Source organism: Cornus florida, unplaced genomic scaffold (assembly GCF_030987335.1).
Source record: "Cornus florida cultivar Cherokee Brave unplaced genomic scaffold, ASM3098733v1 CherokeeBrave_3.0.0_Hap2_Chr06, whole genome shotgun sequence".
Classification (NCBI taxonomy): domain Eukaryota; kingdom Viridiplantae; phylum Streptophyta; class Magnoliopsida; order Cornales; family Cornaceae; genus Cornus; species Cornus florida.
Genome location: NW_026775576.1, coordinates 85,527,718 through 85,551,023, shown reverse-complemented (window position 1 = coordinate 85,551,023; position 23,306 = coordinate 85,527,718). Strand labels below are relative to the sequence as shown.

The 23,306-nt window shown below is 37.3% G+C and overlaps 1 protein-coding gene and 1 pseudogene across 1 annotated transcript; both read left to right on the top strand.

The window, feature by feature from the left end:
• The first annotated feature begins 58 nt into the window (after positions 1 to 58).
• On the top strand, positions 59 to 4,317 carry LOC132314484 (uncharacterized). The gene is made up of 8 exons (XM_059813346.1): positions 59 to 146; positions 549 to 648; positions 1,363 to 1,423; positions 1,961 to 2,019; positions 2,428 to 2,900; positions 2,988 to 3,481; positions 3,863 to 4,063; positions 4,222 to 4,317. The coding sequence occupies exons 1-8, from the start codon at positions 59 to 61 to the stop codon at positions 4,315 to 4,317; spliced, it is 1,572 nt and encodes a 523-aa protein (XP_059669329.1).
• A 14,278-nt stretch (positions 4,318 to 18,595) lies between these two features.
• LOC132312513 (GCN5-related N-acetyltransferase 3, chloroplastic-like) lies at positions 18,596 to 21,609 on the top strand (annotated as a pseudogene).
• Positions 21,610 to 23,306: the final 1,697 nt, after the last annotated feature.

The window sequence follows — 23,306 nt, the reverse complement described above, 5'->3', positions numbered from 1 at the left end:
GATAAGGGGTGGGTGAAGGATAATACTGGTGAGAAAAGTGAATTGTTGGGAGGGAAACATGGAGCAGGCTTTGGAGATTCTTCTTGCGACGACAGAGAGGGGGGAGGAGGAAGATGAATCCTTCTTTGTGGAGAGAAGAGAGGGAGGTGAGGAATCTCATCTCTTATGTCAACTATAAGGGGAAGGAAAGGTTGGTGAGGGAGAGGGGAAGTGAGAGGGGCAGAGGGAGGAGTAGGGGAGGAGGGCAATGATAGTGTTTCATCATGAAGCTCCGAATTAATTCTTGGAATGTCCAGGGTCTCAATGATTCGAATAAAAGGAAGGTGGTGAAGTTAGGGGTGAGGAAGTGGGGGGTGCATGTGGTTCGTTTGCAGGAATCAAAGGTTGCTTGAATGACGGATAGGGTGGCAAGGAGTCTTTGGGGAGGAAGGTTTGTATAGCGGGAGGCGTTGGATGCTTTGGGGTCTTCTAGGGGCAATCTCGTTATGTGGGATAGAATAAGGACAGTTGGAAAGGGAGGTTTTCTATTTCATGCGCTTTTGTGATAGGGGATGGCTTTAGATGGGCTCTTACGGAGTTTTATGGGCCGGTAGAGGATAGAGAGAGACACTTGCTGTGGGAGGAGCTCAGTCTTGTGAGGGGGATGTGGTCCCTTCCTTAGTGCGTGGGTGGGGACATCAATGTGGTTAGATCCCCGTCAGAGAGATCTATAGGTGGCATGTGATCTTTGGCTGTATTGCAATTCTCGGAGTTTATTGATGGCCATCACCTTTTTGACCTTCCGTTGCAGGGTATGGCCTTCAACTGGTCTGGCGGTAGGGAGTCCCCCACTCTCTCCCGATCGAACAGATTTTTGATTTTCGGGGACTAGGAGGAGAGATTTCCGGATGTTGTTTAGGCAGCTTTGGCCAGGGTGACATCGGACCATATTTCGTTGGTCCTGGATTGTGGTGGTTTGAGATTTCGGTGTACTCCTTTCAGATTTGAGAATACGTGGCTCGGAGCGGAGCACTTCCAGGGGAGGATTCGGTTTTGGTGGGAGGAGGCTATGGTGGTTGGTAACTCGAGTTTTGTTTTGGCTGCGAAGCTTTGGTTCTTGGAGACGGAGCTTAAAAGATGGAATAAAGAGGTGTTTGGGAATTTAGAATGGAGGAAAAACAGGGCCCTTTTCTGATATTGCTGAGATTGATTAGATGGAAGAGATGAATAGTATTGTTGAGGTTCAGAAAGTCTGTAGAGCAGATTGTCAAACGGAGATTGTTGAGATCGCTATTTTGGAGGAGATTTGATGGTGACAAAAATCTAGGACTCTATGGTTTAAAGAGGGTGACCATTCTTTCATAGGCTTGTAAATGCTCACAGGAGTGGTAATCATATTGGGAGGATTCGTGTTAATGGGATGGAGTTGTGTAGGGCGGAAAAGGTGAGTAGGGGTAGGCAGACTTGACTTTGATTTGATTTTAGAGTTGAAGAGGAAGTGTTGACAGCTCTGAAGAGCTATAATGGTGATAAGTTTCTGAGTTCGGATGGATTCACTATGAGGTTTTTGTTGGAGAGTTGGGATATGGTTAAGGGTGAGGTGATGGGTACCTTTAAGGAATTCCATGCTCATGGCGGTTCGAGAAGTCGTTGAATGCATCTTTTATTGCCCATATCATCCCTAAGAAGAGTGGAGCGTCCGATGTTAAGAATTATAGACCTATTAGTTTAGTGAGATGTATTTACAAGCTTATAGCTAAAGTCCTTACTTAGAGAAAGAGGGGTGTTTTGGATGGAGTTATTTCAAAGTCCCATAATGCTTTCATTAGAGGCCGGCAAAACCTAGATTCCGTTTTGATTGCCAGCGAGTGTGTGAATTCTAGGATGAGAAGTGGTGTCCCTGGTGTTCCGTTTTGAGTAAGCTTGATGTTGAGAAAGCTTATGATCATGTTAGTTGGAGTTTCTGTTGTATTTGTTGTAGAGGCTCGGCTTCGAGGAGAGATGGAAGAGATGGATTGAGGCAACTCGTGTGAGGACAGGGTACTATTTTTCCGTTTTACCGCATGTTTCATTTTTTGTGCCTTGCATATTTTATATGTTGGGATACATTCCACGAGGGTTCCGGGATTCGATAGAGACATTTATTCGAGGAACTGACTCTTATAAATGCATTTAGAGCCACTCTAGTCATTTTAGGTTTGTGGGTCTAGATTGGTTTCCGTGTTCGAGAATTTTCCCTTATATCAATATTATTAGTATTATTGTTGGGACAATTGGATTTGATGTTGTGAGGCCTTAAGTTGTGTATGTTTATGTGTAGAGAATTTGTTGATATTATAGTGGAACTAATGGATATATAAGAGAGAGACAATTTTAGTCCCCCATTTGCTACCAGCCGTACCCCCTCTTTCTCTTCCTTTTTTTTCTTTTGATATTGAGTTCTCAAAGGTCTCCGTTTCGATTTGAGAATATGTGGTTAAGAGCGGAGGACTTCCAAGAGAAAGTTCAGTCTTGGTGGGAGGGCGTTCTTGTCATAGGCTCATCTAACTTCATGTTAACAACAAAGTTGAAGGCTCTCAAATTCGATCTTAAGAAGTGGAATAAAGACGTTTTTGGGAATCTTGAACGGAAGAAGAATAGAGTTCTTGCTGATTTTTATGAGATTGATCGCTTAGAAAAGAAGGGTGGGGATGTGGAGTTTTTGCGTTCTAGAAGAGCTTCTTGTCAGGCAGCTTTTGCGGAAATTGCCAGTATGGAGGAGATATCTTGGCAACAAAAATCTCGGGCTCTTTGGCTAAAAGCGGGAGATCGCAATACAAATTTTTTTCACAAACTCGCTAACGCTTATAGAATAAGTAATCATATAGGACGTATTCGGGTGGAAGGTGTAGAGATGTGGATGGAGGTGGATAGAGGAAGATGTGCGTAATAGGATTGCTTCTTTTATCAGAAGCTTTATACCAAACCACTTGCTTAGAGACTTAAACTTGATGGTCTTCATTTTGAAGCCATTTTCGAGATCGATAGGGAAGGGCTTGAGATTCGTTTTACTGAAGAAGTTCTAAAGGCCTTATCTAGTTGTAATGGGGACAAAGCTCCGGGGCCAGATGGGTTCACTATGCGGTTTCTTTTGGAAAGTTGGGCAGTTGTGAAAAATGATGTGATGGGCACTTTTCAGGAGTTTTATTCTACTGGTGCCTTTGAGAAGTCGCTTAATGCAACATTCATTACCCTTATCCTTAAGAAGGGAGGTGTTTTTGACATTAAAGCCTTCTGTCTTATCAGCTTAGTGGGACGTATCTATAAGCTTATGGCTAATGTCCTTGCTCTTAGGTTGAGGGGAGTGATGGATAAGATTATTTCGGACTCCAAGAATGCTTTTGTTGGAGGAAGACAAATTCTTGATTCAGTTCCTATTGCAGGTGAATATGTGGACTCCAGATTGAGAAGTGGTGTTCACGGAGTCTTGTACAAACTTGACATTGAGAAAACGTATGATCATGTGAATTGGAATTTTCAGCTTTATATGCTTCAGAGAATGGGGTTTGGAAGTAAATGGAGGAAATGGATTGAGACATGCCTTTTGTCTGTCAAATTCTCTGTTCTTGGGAACGGGTCTCCTACTGGTTTCCTTGGGTGTTCTCGAGGTTTAAGACAAGGAGATCCCTTATCATCTTTCCTCTTTCTTATTGTTATGAAGGGATTAAGTAGACTTATGCAAAGAGCATAGGATCTTGATCTGATCAAGGGCTTTATGGTGGGAAGAGATCCTATCCATCAGATAGAGGTCTCTCATTTACTTTTTGCGGATGACACCTTAGTTTTCTGTGATGCTAATGTGTCTCAACTTAGATATCTGAGTTGCATTTGGGCCTGTTTTTAGGCTGTCTCTGGTCTGAAAGTTAATATGGCTAAAAATGTGCTTGTTCCAGTTGGAGATGTTCAGGATATTTCATCTTTAGCGGAAGTCCTTGGGTGTAGGGCGAGTTCTTTTCCAATTCTGTATTTGGGCTTGCCTTTAGGGGTTTCATCTAGAACGTTGTGGAGTTGGGACCCTGTGATTGATAAGTATGCGAAGAGATTAGTAAGATGGAAAAAACAATACTTATTTAAGGGAGGGAAAGTTACGTTTATAAAGAGCACTTTATCGAGCCTTCCCACATATATTTTTTTTTATCTATGTTCCAAATTTCATGCTCTGTTGCTGATAAGATTGGAAAAATTCAAAGGGATTTCCTTTAGGGTGGTAGAGGTGATGAATTTAAGTATCACCTTGTCAATTGGGAACAAGTTTGCAAGCCAATGAAGTTTAGTGGTCTTGGTATTAGAAGACTGTAATACCCCTGATTTTAAAAAGGATAGTCTCGGTATTTTTTTTAATTGCCTTTAATTATTTAGTTGATTTCTTGGCTAATTGTTTACTTGTTTAATTGATTGGCTAATTGTTTACTTGTTTAATTGATTTAATTATTTGTTAAATGTGTTAATTGATTTAATTGTTTAAATGAAATTGTGTGTGATGATGTGTATTTATTTAGGAATTTAAATATATATATATATATAGGGAAAGTCATATATATTTATATATTTTATATATTACATATAAAAAGGATTACACATAGATTATACGTACCATATATTTTAGTTACCTTTTTAGTATTTAGATTTTATTTTATTTTTATTATTAGTTTGGCTTGGATTGGGAAAAGGATTAGTGTTATTTTATTTGACTATAAATATATAATTATAGGGTTGTGACAGAGGTTAGAAAATATATTACGTACTATATTTTAGAGAGAGAAAGAAGGAAGAGGAAGGAAGAGAAAAGGAAGAAGGAGGTTAGGGTTTTTTATCTAATCCCTAAAGGCAAGTTCTTTTCTAACTCTTCTCCTTTGATTCGTACCCTATGCATGCTCGATTAATTCTAGGTTCTTTAAATAAATTAATTGAATCTAATTATATAAATTTATTTGAAAAATTCAGTTCATGTGTTACTAATGGGTTTGAAATAATTTTCATATTTTGATAAATTAAATTTTCATGTGTTGTATTATAGTTTGGGTTTTAATTATGTTGTAATATATTATGGGTTTAGTATAGAGTAATTTATATAATTCAGATGGAATTAGATTTGATTCACACGCGCCGAACAAGGAAGCCATTGATAGTTGTTTTTGAAAAAAAAAAAAAACAAACAGATTGTAATTTAATGTTAATTAGAATTTCTGTTTGTTTACTTCATGCACGCGTCACGAGAAATTTCTTTTAGCATTAGCATGAATCAAATTGGCATGCACCAGTTATATATATAGATACGAATCAGTGTGGTTCCTTGTATACACGCCGAACGAGGTCAACTATATATGTTTCCATTAATCAGTTTATGAATGAAGTATATAAGAATTCAAAACTAAATTTTCTTTGTAAATTTGGCACGCCGAAAAAGGAAGTAACCATTAGTTTTGGTCACTTTTGCATTCTAGAATTCTAAGCATTAATTGTAAGCAACAATCTGTTTGTAGCAAGATATGACTTTAACATAAACTAGTTTATTATATAATTATAATTGAAATTTGTTTTATTCATAAAGTGTACACGCAGAACGAAATTTGTATAAAGTATAAGTCAGTTTAATATATTTTTGATTGAATCTGAATTAAATATTTAGTTAATTTAATTAGATTCATTAAGAGTTGGAATGCATGTTTTAAGTGTACATGCTAAGTATGGAGTTTAATTAATTTTAGAAAGGATAAATTAATTAAATATTGTTGGATTAAATTAGTTTAATCAATTGTTTAGATTTAAATTAATTTAATGAGTACATGGGGATGTGCAATTTAATTGAGATGCATGTTAAATTCTTGTGATGTAAATTAAATGCATGCTAATTAGAATTGATATTTTTGCTGAAATAAATGCAAAGGACGTGTATAAGATTTATATCATATTTATTTGGTTTATTAGATGTAAAAATATATATATATTTACATTATCCTTGGGTTGGAAACTGTTATTTGGATATGTTATGGATTAATGCACCATTATGGGATGGGGGCATATTAGGGACGGATTAACTTACGAGTTAAGTCCTACCTATTTTTAATAAGGGAACGGATTAACCATAGTGTTAAGTCCTACTTATTCGTGTCAGGTCAACGGAATAGTTGGATGACATAGTATTGAAATAATAATTGGATAGATTATTTTTGATGGTTGGATAGGACGGATTTTAAATATATAATTATACACCATGATATGAGCTTGAGTCTCAGGATCAGTGGTTAGGGTGCGTATATTGCCAGGGATGTGTAGCTAGATATAGCGTAGTTGTGTACCCTGGTAGGTCTAGGTACTCATGCCCACTATATGTGCGTTTTGCATGTTGCCTACTATTCAGGTTGAGACAACTCTATAGTCTAGTGAGGTTCCTTTAGTGTGTGTATATATCTATATATGGACTACTTAGTTATTGTTGAATTAATTAGGATGTGTACGTGTATCGGGTCTCTGTTTGGGATGTAGTAGATTAGAACTTGTATGTGGGCCTGACCCACCATTATTTTTCAGGTGTTCGTCAGTTCCAGTCTTAGAGATTGTTCGTGCCGAGCAGAGACAGCCATTCATTCTTCCGACTCTACGTAGGACTTTTCTTCATTAGTAACTTATTATTTTTTTGATTCAGTTATGTCAGTTAGGATATTATTAGGGGTCCACAGTATGGATTCCCGAGTTGTAGTTTAATTAATTACTGGTATCAGAAGATTGGAGGATTTTATTATGGAATTTTAATCATTATTTATTTGAGGATTTTTAAATAAGAATTTATTATTTAGTTTTCCTTTCAGCTTATCTGTTTATTTTTAATTCATCTTGTATTCCAATGCTTGTTTAAATATTAATTGTTTGATATCCCTTGTATTCTGTGCTCGGACTTGATCACCCGTGGCTCTAGAATCGAGGGGTATCACAGTTGGTATCAGAGCACTCCAGGTTCAAGTGTCTCTAGGGATCTATCGTTTTAAGACTTCCGCGTAGCGTATTCTTTTATTTAGAGCCTAAGATTAGGATTCGTTGTATTCTTTACGGTTCGGTTAAATCGTACTAATGTCTGTCTTTCTATGTTAACAGAATGGTTAACGCTAGAAGAAGACGCGACAATCAGAGAAACAGGCAACGAAGGGAGGCGGCTCGTAGGCAGCGTCAGGAGGATGAGGGTCAGTTTTATGAGGAGCATGAGGAAGTTCAGCAGACTCGGGATCAGGGAGGAGATCCAGAGTTTCCTCCTCACATCAATGACCTTATTGCTCGGGCTATAGAAGCGGGGGTAACCGCTGCACTTCGGAATCAGCCTCAAGTACAGCCGGCACCGTTACCGGCACCGGTTGTTCGGATTGATACTTGGGAGAAGGCTAGGAGTTCTTTCACAAAGGGGAGCCCACCTGAGTTCACAGGCTCCACCGATGCGAGAGCAGCTCATCAGTGGAAACAGGATATCGAGCGACATCTTCGCTTGGTTCAGTGCACGGAGGTTCAGAAGCAGATGCTTGCTACTTTCAAGCTAGTTGGGGATGCACTACAGTGGTGGGAGTCAGTTACCACCGTAGCGGAGAGGATGGCATTGACTTACGATCAGTTCAGTGCACGCTTTGATGAAAAGTATTTCCCTTATGCAATCAGGGCAGCCATGAAGACTGAGTTTCTTAATCTGCAGCAGGGGAACATGACAGTAGCGGAGTATGAGCAGCAGTTCACACGCTTGTCTCTCTTTGCACCGGAGAAGGTGGATACAGAGGAGAAGAAGCGCAACAGTTTCGTCAAGGGACTGATGTGGTCTATCAAGAGAGCTATTACGGGTAGTCCAGCCTATACTACTTATGCTCAGGTGGTAGACGCCGCTCTACAGCAGTATCAGTTGACCGTGGATTTTAGACAGGCCAAGGGTGAGAAGCGGGGTGATCGAGACTCTGCTAATCAGTCAGCTGAGAAAGGGAATGGGAACGGACACCGACAGAATGACAAGGGCAAATTCCAGGGACATCAGCCTTGGAAGAAGCACAAGGGTGGTTCAGATGCTCAGCAGAATGGGGCACCTATTCAGAGGCAGCAGAATGGGGGACCACAGGCAGGACAGGGTCAGCCACAGGCTAACCGACAGAGGAGGCCATTTGGTACTTTCCAGGGTAGTTGCTATACTTGTGGAGAGTATGGTCACACTTCCAGGCAGTGTCCTACAGTAAGACAGGGACTGAGACAGGGACAACATGTGCAGCAGGGGCAGAGGGCACCAGTGCCTTTACCAGCTCCACAGGTTCCACGGATTCAGGAACAGACATATCCAGCTTTACCAGAGCCGCCGCAGCCTCAGGGACAGGCATCGCAGCAGTTACATTATGGCAGGGTGTACAACCTCATGCCACAGGATGTTCGGGCACCTCAGGCTATTGAGGGTAAGTTTCCTATTTATTGTTTACATGGACGTGTTTTATTTGATACTGGTGCTACACACTCATTTGTAGCTAGGACTTTTGTTGCTTTATCTGGGATGAGGACGAGGGTATGCACTAAACCTCAAGGTATTTCTACACCATTGGGCGATACAGCCATTTTACATGAGAGTGATGGGCCTGTGACACTAGATATTGGTAGACTCAGATTTCTAGCCAATCTATTGGTCCTGGACATGCACACTTATGACGTGATACTTGGGATGGATTGGTTATCGCATTACCATGCCCAAGTTAATTGTTATGATAGATCAGTTATTTTCACTACACCTGGTCAGGACATGTACGTCGTCGCTATGCCGCGTTCTAAGGGGATCACTAGCACCTATTTGTTTCATATGGAGGAGGAAACGGATGAGGGGACTACTGTATTATTGGATAACATACCAATTGTACAGGATTACCCGGATGTCTTTCAGGAGATTCCAGGGTTGCCGCCTAGTCGCGAGATCGACTTTGTGATAGACTTAGCTCCAGGCACTACGCCTATTGCTAGGGCACCATATAGGATGGCACCAGTGGAGATGCGCGAGCTGAGGGATCAGATTCAGCAGCTACTCAGCCAGGGTTTCATTCGCAGGAGTACTTCACCCTGGGGAGCACCGGTTTTATTTGTGAAGAAGAAGGATGGTTCGCTCCGCTTATGTATAGATTACAGGGAGTTGAACAAGGTTACTATTCGTAACAAGTATCCTTTGCCCAGGATTAATGACTTGTTTGATCAGTTGAAGGGAGCTACTTATTTCTCTAAGATTGATCTGCGGTCTGGATATCATCAACTTCGGGTTCGGGAGCAGGATGTCCCGAGGACAGCGTTTCTCACTAGATATGGATCTTATGAGTTTCGGGTGATGCCATTCGGGTTGACTAATGCACCAGCGGTTTTCATGGATTTAATGAATAGAGTCTTCAGAGCTTACTTGGATCAATTTGTCATTGTCTTCATAGATGACATTTTAATTTACTCGAGGTCAGAGGACGATCATGCTAGACATCTTCGGATAGTCTTACAGACGCTTCGTGAGCATCAGTTGTATGCCAAGTTTGAGAAGTGTGAATTTTGGCAGCGGGAAGTGAAATTTCTGGGTCACGTGGTGTCAGAAAGGGGAATAGCGGTGGATCCAGCCAAGGTTTCAGCGGTGGTTGAGTGGGGACAGCCTACATCACCTACCGAGATTCGGAGTTTTCTCGGTTTGGCAGGTTATTATAGAAGGTTCATCCAGGGGTTCTCAAAGATAGCGGGACCACTCACTCATCTGACTAAGAAGGGTGTACGGTTCGTGTGGGATGAACATTGTCAAAAAGCTTTTGATGAACTGAAGACTAAGTTGACTTCTGCACCGGTTTTGTCTACCCCACAGAGCGGGATTGAGTATCTTGTCTACACAGATGCTTCTTTGCAGGGTCTGGGATGTGTCTTGATGCAGGAGGAACGACCAATTTCGTATGGATCTCGGAAACTTAAGCCTCATGAGCTTAATTATCCAACACATGATTTGGAGTTGGCAGCGGTGGTCTTTGCCTTACGTATTTGGAGGCATTATCTGTTGGGTGAATCCTTCAGATTATTTAGTGATCACAAGAGTCTGCAGTACTTGTTCACTCAGCGAGAGCTGAATATGAGACAGCGCCGATGGTTGGAGTTTGTGAAAGACTATCATTTCTCTATCCAGTATCATCCAGGGAAAGCGAATGTGGTGGCAGATGCACTCAGTCGTCGACCTGTTGGTAGTCTTTCCACTCTGTTCATTACTGAGTGGAATGCGTTGAAGAGGGTGGATGAATTGTCGGATACTTTCTTGGCTTGCATGGTAGTTACACCTTCTATCATTCACAAAGTTTTGAAGGCACAACTCACGGATCAGCAGTGCATTAATAAAGTTGCAGAGATAGCTTCCGGAGAGGTTCCATTCTACTATGTTGGGGCTGATGGAGGTTTGAGGTACAAGGGACGGTTAGTGGTACCTTCTGCTGATGAGTTGAGGAAGGATGTGATGACTGAGACTCACCACTCTGAGTTTTCGGTTCATCCTGGAGGTGACAAAATGTATCAGGATATGAAGCGGCAGTTTTGGTGGGCAGGTATGAAGAGGGACATTGCTCTATTTGTCTCACGATGTAGTACTTGTCAGATGGTCAAGATTGATCATCAGAGGCCGCCAGGAGCTTTACAGCCACTGCCGATACCGGAGTGGAAATGGGAGAGCATTTCTATGGATTTTGTGGAGGGATTACCTAACTCGTTTAAGAATCACAATTCCATTTGGGTCATCGTTGATAGGTTGACTAAATCTGCTCATTTCTTGCCTATTCGCACTGATTACACTTCGGAACAGTTGGCGAAACTTTACATTACAGAAATTGTGAAGTTGCATGGCATTCCGTTATCTATTATATCGGATAGGGATTCGAGCTTTGTATCAGGGTTTTGGAAGAGTTTTCAGCCGGCTTTGGGTACAGAGTTGCATCTTAGCACTGCTTATCATCCTCAAACTGATGGACAGACCGAGAGGGTTAATCAGATAATGGAGGATATGCTTCGTTCTTGTGTCCTTGACTTTAAGGGCCATTGGGAGGAGTATTTGTCACTTGTGGAGTTCGCATATAACAATAATTTTCAGAAGACTATTGGTATGGCACCGTTTGAGGCATTATATGGACGACCATGTAGATCTCCTGTTTGTTGGATGGAGGTTGGCGAGAGTCGTTTTTTGGGTCCTGAGTTCATTAAGGATACTTCTGAGAAGATTGCTCTTATTAGGGATCGCATGCGCACTGCCCAGAGTAGGCAGAAGAGTTATGCGGATCGTCGTACTCGTGTTTTGGAGTTTCAGGTTGGGGATCAAGTTCTACTCAAAGTGTCTCCTATGAAAGGTTTAATGCGCTTTGGAAAGAAAGGGAAGTTATCACCACGGTTTGTGGGTCCATTCATGATTACCGATCGCGTGGGAGCTGTAGCTTATCGGTTGGCACTTCCGGATCATTTGGATCGCATCCACAACGTGTTTCATGTTTCCATGTTGCGGAAATTTCTGCGCGATGAGGATAGGTATCAGCACATAGATGTGGGTGAGATTGAGTTGCAACCGGATGCAACTTATGTGGAGCCACCGTGTCGCATTATAGACCGTAAGGATCATGTTCTTCGCAATAAAGTCATATCGTTAGTGCGTGTCCAGTGGAGTCACCATAATGAGGCTGAGTCTACTTGGGAGCAAGAGGATGTCATTCGCTCACAGTTTCCAAATATAATGGAAGAAGGTAAGGGCGAATTCCGAGGACGGAATTCCTTTTGTTAGGGGGGAAGAATGTAATACCCCTGATTTTAAAAAGGATAGTCTCGGTATTTTTTTTAATTGCATTTAATTATTTAGTTGATTTCTTGGCTAATTGTTTACTTGTTTAATTGATTGGCTAATTGTTTACTTGTTTAATTGATTTAATTATTTGTTAAATGTGTTAATTGATTTAATTGTTTAAATGAAATTGTGTGTGATGATGTGTATTTATTTAGGAATTTAAATATATATATATATATAAGGAAAGTCATATATATTTATATATTACATATAAAAAGGATTACACATAGATTATACGTACCATATATTTTAGTTACCTTTTTAGTATTTAGATTTTATTTTATTTTTATTATTAGTTTGGCTTGGATTGGGAAAAGGATTAGTGTTATTTTATTTGACTATAAATATATAATTATAGGGTTGTGACAGAGGTTAGAAAATATATTACGTACTATATTTTAGAGAGAGAAAGAAGGAAGAGGAAGGAAGAGAAAAGGAAGAAGGAGGTTAGGGTTTTTTTATCTAATCCCTAAAGGCAAGTTCTTTTCTAACTCTTCTCCTTTGATTCGTACCCTATGCATGCTCGATTAATTCTAGGTTCTTTAAATAAATTAATTGAATCTAATTATATAAATTTATTTGAAAAATTCAGTTCATGTGTTACTAATGGGTTTGAAATAATTTTCATATTTTGATAAATTAAATTTTCATGTGTTGTATTATAGTTTGGGTTTTAATTATGTTGTAATATATTATGGGTTTAGTATAGAGTAATTTATATAATTCAGATGGAATTAGATTTGATTCACACGCGCCGAACAAGGAAGCCATTGATAGTTGTTTTTGAAAAAAAAAAACAAACAAACAGATTGTAATTTAATGTTAATTAGAATTTCTGTTTGTTTACTTCATGCACGCGTCACGAGAAATTTCTTTTAGCATTAGCATGAATCAAATTGGCATGCACCAGTTATATATATAGATACGAATCAGTGTGGTTCCTTGTATACACGCCGAACGAGGTCAACTATATATGTTTCCATTAATCAGTTTATGAATGAAGTATATAAGAATTCAAAACTAAATTTTCTTTGTAAATTTGGCACGCCGAAAAAGGAAGTAACCATTAGTTTTGGTCACTTTTGCATTCTAGAATTCTAAGCATTAATTGTAAGCAACAATCTGTTTGTAGCAAGATATGACTTTAACATAAACTAGTTTATTATATAATTATAATTGAAATTTGTTTTATTCATAAAGTGTACACGCAGAACGAAATTTGTATAAAGTATAAGTCAGTTTAATATATTTTTGATTGAATCTGAATTAAATATTTAGTTAATTTAATTAGATTCATTAAGAGTTGGAATGCATGTTTTAAGTGTACATGCTAAGTATGGAGTTTAATTAATTTTAGAAAGGATAAATTAATTAAATATTGTTGGATTAAATTAGTTTAATCAATTGTTTAGATTTAAATTAATTTAATGAGTACATGGGGATGTGCAATTTAATTGAGATGCATGTTAAATTCTTGTGATGTAAATTAAATGCATGCTAATTAGAATTGATATTTTTGCTGAAATAAATGCAAAGGACGTGTATAAGATTTATATCATATTTATTTGGTTTATTAGATGTAAAAATATATATATATTTACATTATCCTTGGGTTGGAAACTGTTATTTGGATATGTTATGGATTAATGCACCATTATGGGATGGGGGCATATTAGGGACGGATTAACTTACGAGTTAAGTCCTACCTATTTTTAATAAGGGAACGGATTAACCATAGTGTTAAGTCCTACTTATTCGTGTCAGGTCAACGGAATAGTTGGATGACATAGTATTGAAATAATAATTGGATAGATTATTTTTGATGGTTGGATAGGACGGATTTTAAATATATAATTATACACCATGATATGAGCTTGAGTCTCAGGATCAGTGGTTAGGGTGCGTATATTGCCAGGGATGTGTAGCTAGATATAGCGTAGTTGTGTACCCTGGTAGGTCTAGGTACTCATGCCCACTATATGTGCGTTTTGCATGTTGCCTACTATTCAGGTTGAGACAACTCTATAGTCTAGTGAGGTTCCTTTAGTGTGTGTATATATCTATATATGGACTACTTAGTTATTGTTGAATTAATTAGGATGTGTACGTGTATCGGGTCTCTGTTTGGGATGTAGTAGATTAGAACTTGTATGTGGGCCTGACCCACCATTATTTTTCAGGTGTTCGTCAGTTCCAGTCTTAGAGATTGTTCGTGCCGAGCAGAGACAGCCATTCATTCTTCCGACTCTACGTAGGACTTTTCTTCATTAGTAACTTATTATTTTTTTGATTCAGTTATGTCAGTTAGGATATTATTAGGGGTCCACAGTATGGATTCCCGAGTTGTAGTTTAATTAATTACTGGTATCAGAAGATTGGAGGATTTTATTATGGAATTTTAATCATTATTTATTTGAGGATTTTTAAATAAGAATTTATTATTTAGTTTTCCTTTCAGCTTATCTGTTTATTTTTAATTCATCTTGTATTCCAATGCTTGTTTAAATATTAATTGTTTGATATCCCTTGTATTCTGTGCTCGGACTTGATCACCCGTGGCTCTAGAATCGAGGGGTATCACAAAGACTGTTCCCCTTTAACCAAGCTCTTCTGGGAAAATGGCTATGGAGGTACAGAAGGTAAAGACATCGCCCTTGGCGAAGGCTTATTTTATGTCGATATGGGGAAGAAAGTGGTGGCTGGTCTACTCCTCCGGTTTCTCTCGTGAGAGGAGTTGGGGCGTGGAAATTCATAAGGAAGGGATGGGACATTTTTTCTACTCATATCAGATTCAAAGTTCGTGATAGCAGATTTGTACGCTTTTGGGAGGATCTTTGGTGTGGAGACCAGCCTTTATCTTGTTTATTTCCCAGGTTATACAGTATTGCAGTTGATAGACATGCCTACGTAGCCAACTTTTATCAACTTGATAACAGAGGGATTACGTCGGATGTGCACTTTCGACGCTCTTTTTAGGATTGGGAGGTGGACGAGGTATGTGTTTTCCTAAATTTGTTGTATCGACAGGAGGCAATTGGCAGAGGTTGTGATGATATGACATGGATTTCCTCTTCCTATGGTCGCTTTGAAGTTCGTTCCTTATTCTTATGTCTTTATGATTTCGATATTTTTGATTTTTCATGGAAGACTATTTGGTGTTCTATGGCTCCAACTAGAGTGTCATTCTTTATTTGGACCGCTGTTTGGGGTAAGATCCTTATGATTGATAATCTAAGGAAAAGGGGTAATTGTCTTGTTAACTGGTGTTGCCTGTGCAAACAAGATGGTGAGTCAGTTGCTCACATTCTCATGCATTGTCCTATGGTGAGGGATTGTTGAAATCTTATCTTTTGTCTGTTTGGTATGTGTTGGGTTATGCCTCGTTATCCTAAGGATTTGATTCGTATATGAAAATGATGTCGTGTGAGTAGCGTTGTTCGCGATTATTGGAGAGTTGTACCACATTGTGTTTGGTGGTGCATTTGGAAGGAGAGGAATAATAGATTGTTCGAAGGAAAAGAATCGTCCACGCCGATTCTGAAACTTCATATCATACGCTCTCTTTTCAGTTATGTGAAGAGGAAGTTATGTTCTTCTTCCGAAGATTTAATTATTTTTTTGGCTTCTTTGGGATCTTAATCCCTAGTTCCAGTTTTGTATAAGGGATGCGTTCCCCTCTTGAACGCCTTTTTATTTCAATTATTACTTATATATATAAAAAAAAAAAAAAAAGAGTGAGAATTTGAAGGAGTGATAGTTAGGAAAGTGAGAGATCGCTTCAAGAGCTACGTTCCAGTGGTATTGATTTACAAATTGGTGCATCTTCATATTTGGAACATTTAGGGTTTTCTCATCTAATTAAGGTAGGGGTGTTTAACAAGGGAGTTCTTTGGCTTGGTGAGTAAATTGTGTGTTTTTCCATAAATTTAACGTAGTCTATCTACTTAATTTTACATGGAGCATATGTGATTATGCTTGTGTGTGATTACTCTAGCTTGATTCATGTCTAAATGTTGCCATTTGATGTCTAATATCTTATTAGAGTTGCTCTATGTATGAAAATATGCCTAATTCTAGCTTATACTAGTGATAATTATTGCAAATTGTTAATTCTTATACTTTTGAGGTGATACGTGAATACTTGCATATGCTTTAATGTAGAATTGTGAACTAACTTCTCGAAGTAATTTGCCAATTGTATGACATTGTCAATGACTCATGACCTAGGGGATCTCACTAGCATGCTTTTATCACGTAATATATATATATGTATATGTATTTACTTTTGAGGTGTTTGGCAAAGATTTAGGTCGAGATTTAAGTCTAATCCATCGGGCAGGCTGTGTAAAATAATTTGCCAAAAATTAATGGGTAAGTTATTTTAGTTAAATTTCAATATTTTTTTCTTTGTAAATATTTTACAACCACCAAGCACCAAAATATATATTTCTAAAAAATATTTTACATCCAAACAAAAGGAGCCTTAATCACTTCAAATTCCTTAGATCCCTAGCATGCTTTTGTTTTATAAAATGCCTATTAGAACCTATTCTTGTTATTGTGTATAACAGAGTTTGTACTATCTTATAATTCTTGATCATTTGATGATGATTATAATGAGCTAAAGCATGATCATATCATTCACAACTCACCCTGCATTGTTGCATAAGGTGAGTGTGTTGATTTTCCATGTTTGTGGAAAAAGATTTTGAAAAACGGATATTGTGGAGCGTACCAAACTAGTTCTAACCAGCTCATAGGGGCACAGGGAGTTTACTCTTTGTGTAAGTGTAAATCAAGGCTTGTTTAATCCAATTATTGGGACAAAAATAAAAAGTGTATATTTACTAATTCTAGTTTCTTTTTTGTTCTTTTTCTTCTAAATCGTGAACCAAACTAGTTCTAACCATTTCATTATTTTTTTTTAATCAAAACCAAACCATTAAGTCAGAAAGTCTAACTAATTGGTATCCCTAATTTAAATAAAAAAAGTAATCCTCTATCGATCACCAAAATTAAATTGAGGAAGTAACACGCTACATCGAGAAATGTAACACCCATGCAACAAATCATGCAATGTACATTTTATTTGATAGCCCAATACTCAAATGATAAATTATATCCAAACACAATAATGTAAAAAATTTTGCATCGGTATTACATATTCGATACAACTTTGAGACGCCTTTATTTATTTATTTATTCAAAAAATTATTGTGTCACGACTTTGATATAATAGTATTGTGTCACACTTGATGCACACAACACAGTGATCCATTTAAAAAGATGATAATAGTGTCAAATCAAGATCAACCAAGTGAAAAAGATCAAAGTCTTTTGTATAAATGACTTCATGTCATAAGAGTGATTCTTTAACATATATAAACATTTATAGGATATACCCCATAGGTTAAGACCATGTTTTAAACATTTTAAAAATCCATACCATAATTCATTAATTCATCTAGTGTGAGTATATTTTGCCATACACATTCTTACTAAAAGAAACATATGATTGTGACCTTTAATTAATTGACAGGGAATAGGGTCTACTACTAGAGACAAAGCCATTAATGAGAAAATGGGTGAACTGTGTGTTGAAGCCAAGATGGTGGATGAGAATGGAAGAAATTTGGAGGAGTGTGTCATCTCAAGGATTTGTTTTAGGATTCTCTTTATTTACAAAGGTACGGAGATATTCTTCAAATTTAAATCTCTTCACAAGCCATCTCCAATAAAGGCTTGTTTTGCTATATAAGTTCCTGCATTTGAGCATGTTGGCCCTAAACTTTTCAATTCTGTAGCACATCATAGTTCATAATTTACTAGTGAATTGACATTAGATTAGGTGAATCTCTAATCGTGGAACTCAAACGCTCATAATTGTCATCTCATACATACAAAATATCGATAAAATACCATTTTGTTTACCAGCAATTGTGTGGACGTGTGGGCTGACTTGAACCTAAGCATATATGCTAGGTATAATTTCTTGGGTCCGTCCTTGGGCCTTCCAAAGTTTCTTCTTTAAAGGCAAAGTAGGTTTGTGAGTGAATTTGTCAAAATAAAAATACGGAGTAATAATAATAAATAAATAAATAAATAAAATACTCCGTCTGTCTTAAATTTTTTTGGGATTTTTGGAGAATTTAAGTTTTTATGTTATTGTGTTTTTAATATTTTTTTTATTGTATTAATAAGAGTTCTTTTTTAAATTTATCCTTATTAAAAGACAAAATAATACTTTATAATAAAACATGTATTTTGAGACATCTCAAAATAGAAAGATGAATAAGAATTTTGGGACTGAAGAACTACCTCTTAGTTTTAGTAAATTGCAAATATTGTAAGATATTGTCTTAGCTTATTTCACTTATTTTAGTTTTAGGGGCAAAAATGAGTTTGGGAGTGTGTTTCTTGCCGACAAAAGAAAAATAAAAATGAAACTCAGTCTTCAACTTGTTCTTATAAAAATTTGAATTCTCAAACCTTTACTTTAGAAAGTAAAAAATAAAAATAAAAAATAAAAATTATTAGTGTCTCAATAAAGCATTGAGTTTATCAAGTACATGTAGCATTTATTTATTATATATTATTATTGTTATCGTTTTTAAATAAACAACACAAACACGCTACTTGTAAACATGATTTGTTTCTATTACATTGTAACGGGGGGATGAGCCCATAACCGTTGGACCGTGGTCCAATTTTACGGATTAAGTGGGCCTAGACAGTGAGGATTATCACATAAATAAAAATATACAAATTATAGAGAGAGAGGAGAGGGTGAGATATGGCAGCTGCAACTGCCGTGCACGGCGGCTACCTCCCCTCTAAATTCCGGGAACTATCGACAACAATTAGCAAGAGCGACCGGAAGAGAGTGACACGAAGACCACCGCCACCGCCTCCAATATTCATATCCACAAACCCAACTCACGTAAACCCTAACCACCTCAGAGACCTCTGCAGCCTCTCCAACCACTCTTGCCACCGATTCCCCAACCTCGACTCGGCCGGCCGAGGCGAACCCGTCGACCTCGACAAGCTCCGTATCGCCCTCTCCCACAGCTCAGTCGTCGTCTCCGTCTTCGCCAAACCCGAGGTCGTTTCATCTTACTCTTCATCTTCTCCAGATTCACAAAAAAAGTCGTCATCGTCGGAAATTTCGAGTCTTGTGGGCATTGATTGGTTCCAGAGAGTGATGCCTGTGACGCCGTCAAACGGTCGGTTGGTGGGCTTTGGCCGAGCCGTTACCGATTGTGGATTGACTGCTTCAATCTAAGATGTCATGGTGAGAGTCGTCAGACACCAATTATCCAACAATATTCCTCATATATATATATATACACACACACACAGTATATATTATAATATAATATGTATATACTTGGTTCAATGCGTTGAAATGTGATGTGTATGTCTACACCGTGTGTTAGAATTTTAGTATAGTGATTTAATGTAATGATGATAAACCAGTTTTTCATTGGACTCAATTAGGTATATTGGGAATAATTTGATCATCTCAAATTGACTGCAATACAATTTGTGCTTCCAAGCTTCCAATTTTTGTTATATGCATATTATTATTAGGGTGTCTTTTGATTTGGAGTAGCAATTGTATAGTGATTTATTGCTAATTATTATTACCTCTACTTGTTTAAGGTATTATTTACTTCAAATATTACTTATATTGCTCTGTTCTATGTAAGTAAATCGCCATTTAAAAAAAAAAAAAACGAAGCAAATGAACCACTGGAGCTTGCTTTTTAATCATCAACATTGCAGGTGAAGATTTTGGATTTGTTTATTTTTCTCTCCAATTCCACAATTCTCTATCTACTTTTCTCTCTCCACATCTAAAGTCTATGCATGTAATGTGAAAAAATAAAGTAAAAATGTCATTCGATTTCAAAACGCATCCTTAGTATTGCCAATTGGTTTCTTGAATATACTGTATTTAGCTCGGAACAGATAGATATCTTGCATGCATTCATGTAATTGTGTTTCAGTGCCTTCCAGGTTATTCCTGCATTACGAGGCATGGGAATTGGCTGGATGGTAGTTAAAAGGATTATAAGGTCTGTTGATACTCATTTTGAAATCAATTGAAGTTGCAGTTTAAGAGTAAATAATACATTAAAGACTAGTTTGTTCAGTAAATTTTTTAATTTGTCTTCAATGTGCTTCAACATGCAGTATAACCTGCATCATTTGACGTGACTCAAGTCCGAACATTGAAGTTCGTATCATTTGTGATAACACTTTTTTTTTTTGAGTATCTGTATTGAAATTGTATACGTGGTTAGCGTTGTACTTTGATATGCATTTTTATAGTTTAGACACTCGGAAGCTCACTTCTTCTAGCACCTGATATTTTCAAATTCCCGTGCAGAGTGCTCACAAGTAGAGACATTTATGACATAGCAGCCCTCTGCTCAGACAAGGAGAGGTAAACTTGCTAAATCTTGCTTGTAACCAATGTAAACCTCAACTCTTGGGCTCAAAACTTTGGTTGAATTATTTTTATTCCTAATTGCTCGGATTATTTATCAATTTGTTGTATCCACCATTTCTGCTAATGCATACTCCAACAACCACGACAAGCCTTTTTCCAATTGCTCGGGATTGGTTACATGAATCCTATGTTTCCATTCCGTTCTATTTATAGCCAGCCTCAGTCAATCCACATCCTATCATATCTTTCTTTAGTAACTCTTCCCACGTTAACTTTGGTCTTCCTTTTCCCCTAGCATTACGCTCAATGTGGACTATGCCACTTTTCCTAACCGGCGCACAAAATTAATGCAAACACACACCCTTTATTCATAATATGTCCTTAGTAAGACTCAAACTCTCAACCTCCTCGCTTGTAAAGAAGAGATCATACCATTAAACTATAGGCCCTTTGGTATTTCTGCAAATGCATGCAGATAAATTATATTTATGACCTACAACAATGCAGCTAATTCTTGTTGACTTTGTAAACATCAAAAGGTCGACCAAGTACCCTATCTCCAGAGACTTTAGCTCAAAGAACTTGAAACTTGAGTTATGGAATGGCTGAGCTTTTCGGTTCAGGATTGTTTTAGGTGATTTTCCTGGTTGGGCACCGCTAAATTTGTCCTTTTAGAGATAAATAAGGATAGTGATTTTATATTTTTGTCCTCTACATTAGATAATTTTATGCATAGATCCCAGTTATGAAATAACTTTGGTGCTGATTGTGATTCTATTATATTTTCGTCAGCTCATTCTTCGAAGCATGCGGATTTGGGGATGACATCTTGGGTTCTACAACGATGATGTATGGTAAGACTGTTTCTAGCTCCCCCAAAAGTGATCAGATGGTCAGCCGCGCTGGTCGAAGGCTATTGTTAGCTCCACCACCGAGAGGACCTTCTGCATCATGATCTCTAATTAATCAGCGTGTTTCAGCTGAAGCAGCCTTTGTATGCAAAGATAAGAACGCTTTTTCGGGGCTCAAAAGGAATGTTTTACATCCAATCTCAACAGAGACTAGAAGGCAAAAGAGGGAGGGTGGAAACCTGATGATTTGAAGATATATAAGAGTGCACCTTATGTATAATATTTACCTTCAAAATCTAGCTCTTGTAATTCATGTAATTTGAACTGTAAAATGAAATTCTGACAATGTCTGGTTGGACCTTCATTTGTTAAGAGGCATTACAATTAAGTTGGCATTGTCCATGCCCTGGATTTGTAAATGTTTTCACCTAATGGACCATTTAATTATTTTCTCATACTGTTATGGCGCACAATTTTGATTTCTAAGCAGATTCCATCAAACTCCAGGACTTCTGGTGGATATTTCAATTGGGATTAGGAGGAGTAAACCTATATTAAAAGCACAAATTTTATACAGGTCACATAATTTCTGAAATTTATAGAATCTTTACTTAACTTGAATAAAAGAATGTAACAGCAAAGATTCAAAAGTAAAAAGAATACTGATGCTTAAGAGAATTTTGGGTTTCTGAATAAACAAATAATTATGAAAAATAAAATAAAATAATTTTTTTAAAATAAAGCATTGAAGAGTGAAGCGCACACAATATGCATAATTTCATATTGAAAAAGAATAAAGTGAAAAAGCAAAATACACAAGATTGTGCTCTTAACATCAATATATATATATATATATATATATATATATATATATAATAAGGCAAATGCAGATGAGTTGTGAGGGTTTTGATCAACAAATGTGGCAAATCTTGCAAACTCAAAAGCTAGTTATATATATATATATATATATTGCTTCATGGGTAATCTTCAATGATTTATATAAGATTTTTTCATTTAGTGATAGGACAAGACTTGCCTCCCTACCCACTGGTAATATGGTTCAATCACAAATGTACAAATAATTTATAATTATAAAATCAGGAAAGTTATAAATAAGGACAATAAATTTTTTGAAATAAATTCAGTCACCCTCTCTCTGATTTCCCGATTTTGTAATTACAGATTATGTGTGTATTTGTAATTCAACCACATTAGCCCGTTAGTAGAAACAATCCCTTACTTAGTAGGCAAATGCTAATTCAAAAATAAACTTGAAAAAAAAGGTACCAAAAAAAATAATTAAAAATCCATGTTTATCATCATGGTTCGTTCTTCTTTAGATCAACATAATATCAACAAAAATACGTTCATTCCTCACCTTTTAGGCCACAAAACTATGATATGAAATGTGCAGCGAAAGAATTGCAAATGAGTCGAGTCATTCCCAAACTATTTAGACTCAATTTGATATAAGGTTGATTCGTGTCTATACTAATTTAATCACGCTCAAACAAAATTATTAGACGTCAAAACGAGAGAACATTGATATGAAAGTCGAAGATACGGGTAGCTCTATAGACACAAATTTATATATACCTCAGATTGTATATGAACTCAATCATGGGCAGTCAAATCTCAATCATCTCTGTGGCTGTGATGAGTCGAGCCAAGCCCAGCATGAACGCCCACTTCCACTTAAAACCAGAACAAGGACCTCAGAGAATAACCTGTATATATACTCTCTCTACCATTGAAAAAAACATAGCATAATAGACCCCGAAATAAACTTGCCAAAACAAATCATAAAAGTACCAAATATATGTACTAATATGGGTTGTGTTGCCTCTATAAAACCAAGTCCATTGTGCATAAACAATATTTAAAACAAGCAATGACAATTGATCGGACCAACTCAAATGAATTTATTGGTAATCTCTGTAGATGAAAAAATGGAATCAAAATTGTGATGTGCATTTGGGCTTGGGCAATGAAAGAAAGCAACGAGCAAAAGGGAACACCACTAGATTGTCATCTTCTTCTTCTGTGAGTTTGAAGTTTAGCATATTGGTACGCTCCTCCTCGATCCTCTGAAGCTTGTAATTGTAGAAATATATACAGAATTGAGTATTCACTTTTCTATAACTCAAAACAA

Excerpts from the sequence above, each read along its gene's own strand:
- LOC132314484 (XM_059813346.1), top strand. The coding sequence starts at position 59 with ATGGAGCAGGCTTTGGAGATTCTTCTTGCGACGACAGAGAGGGGGGAG. Across the intron at positions 147-548 it reads TGTGGAGAGAAGAGAGGGAG|GGGATGGCTTTAGATGGGCT; the intron begins GTGAGGAATCTC and ends CTTTTGTGATAG. Across the intron at positions 4,064-4,221 it reads ATAAGTATGCGAAGAGATTA|GGTGGTAGAGGTGATGAATT; the intron begins GTAAGATGGAAA and ends GATTTCCTTTAG.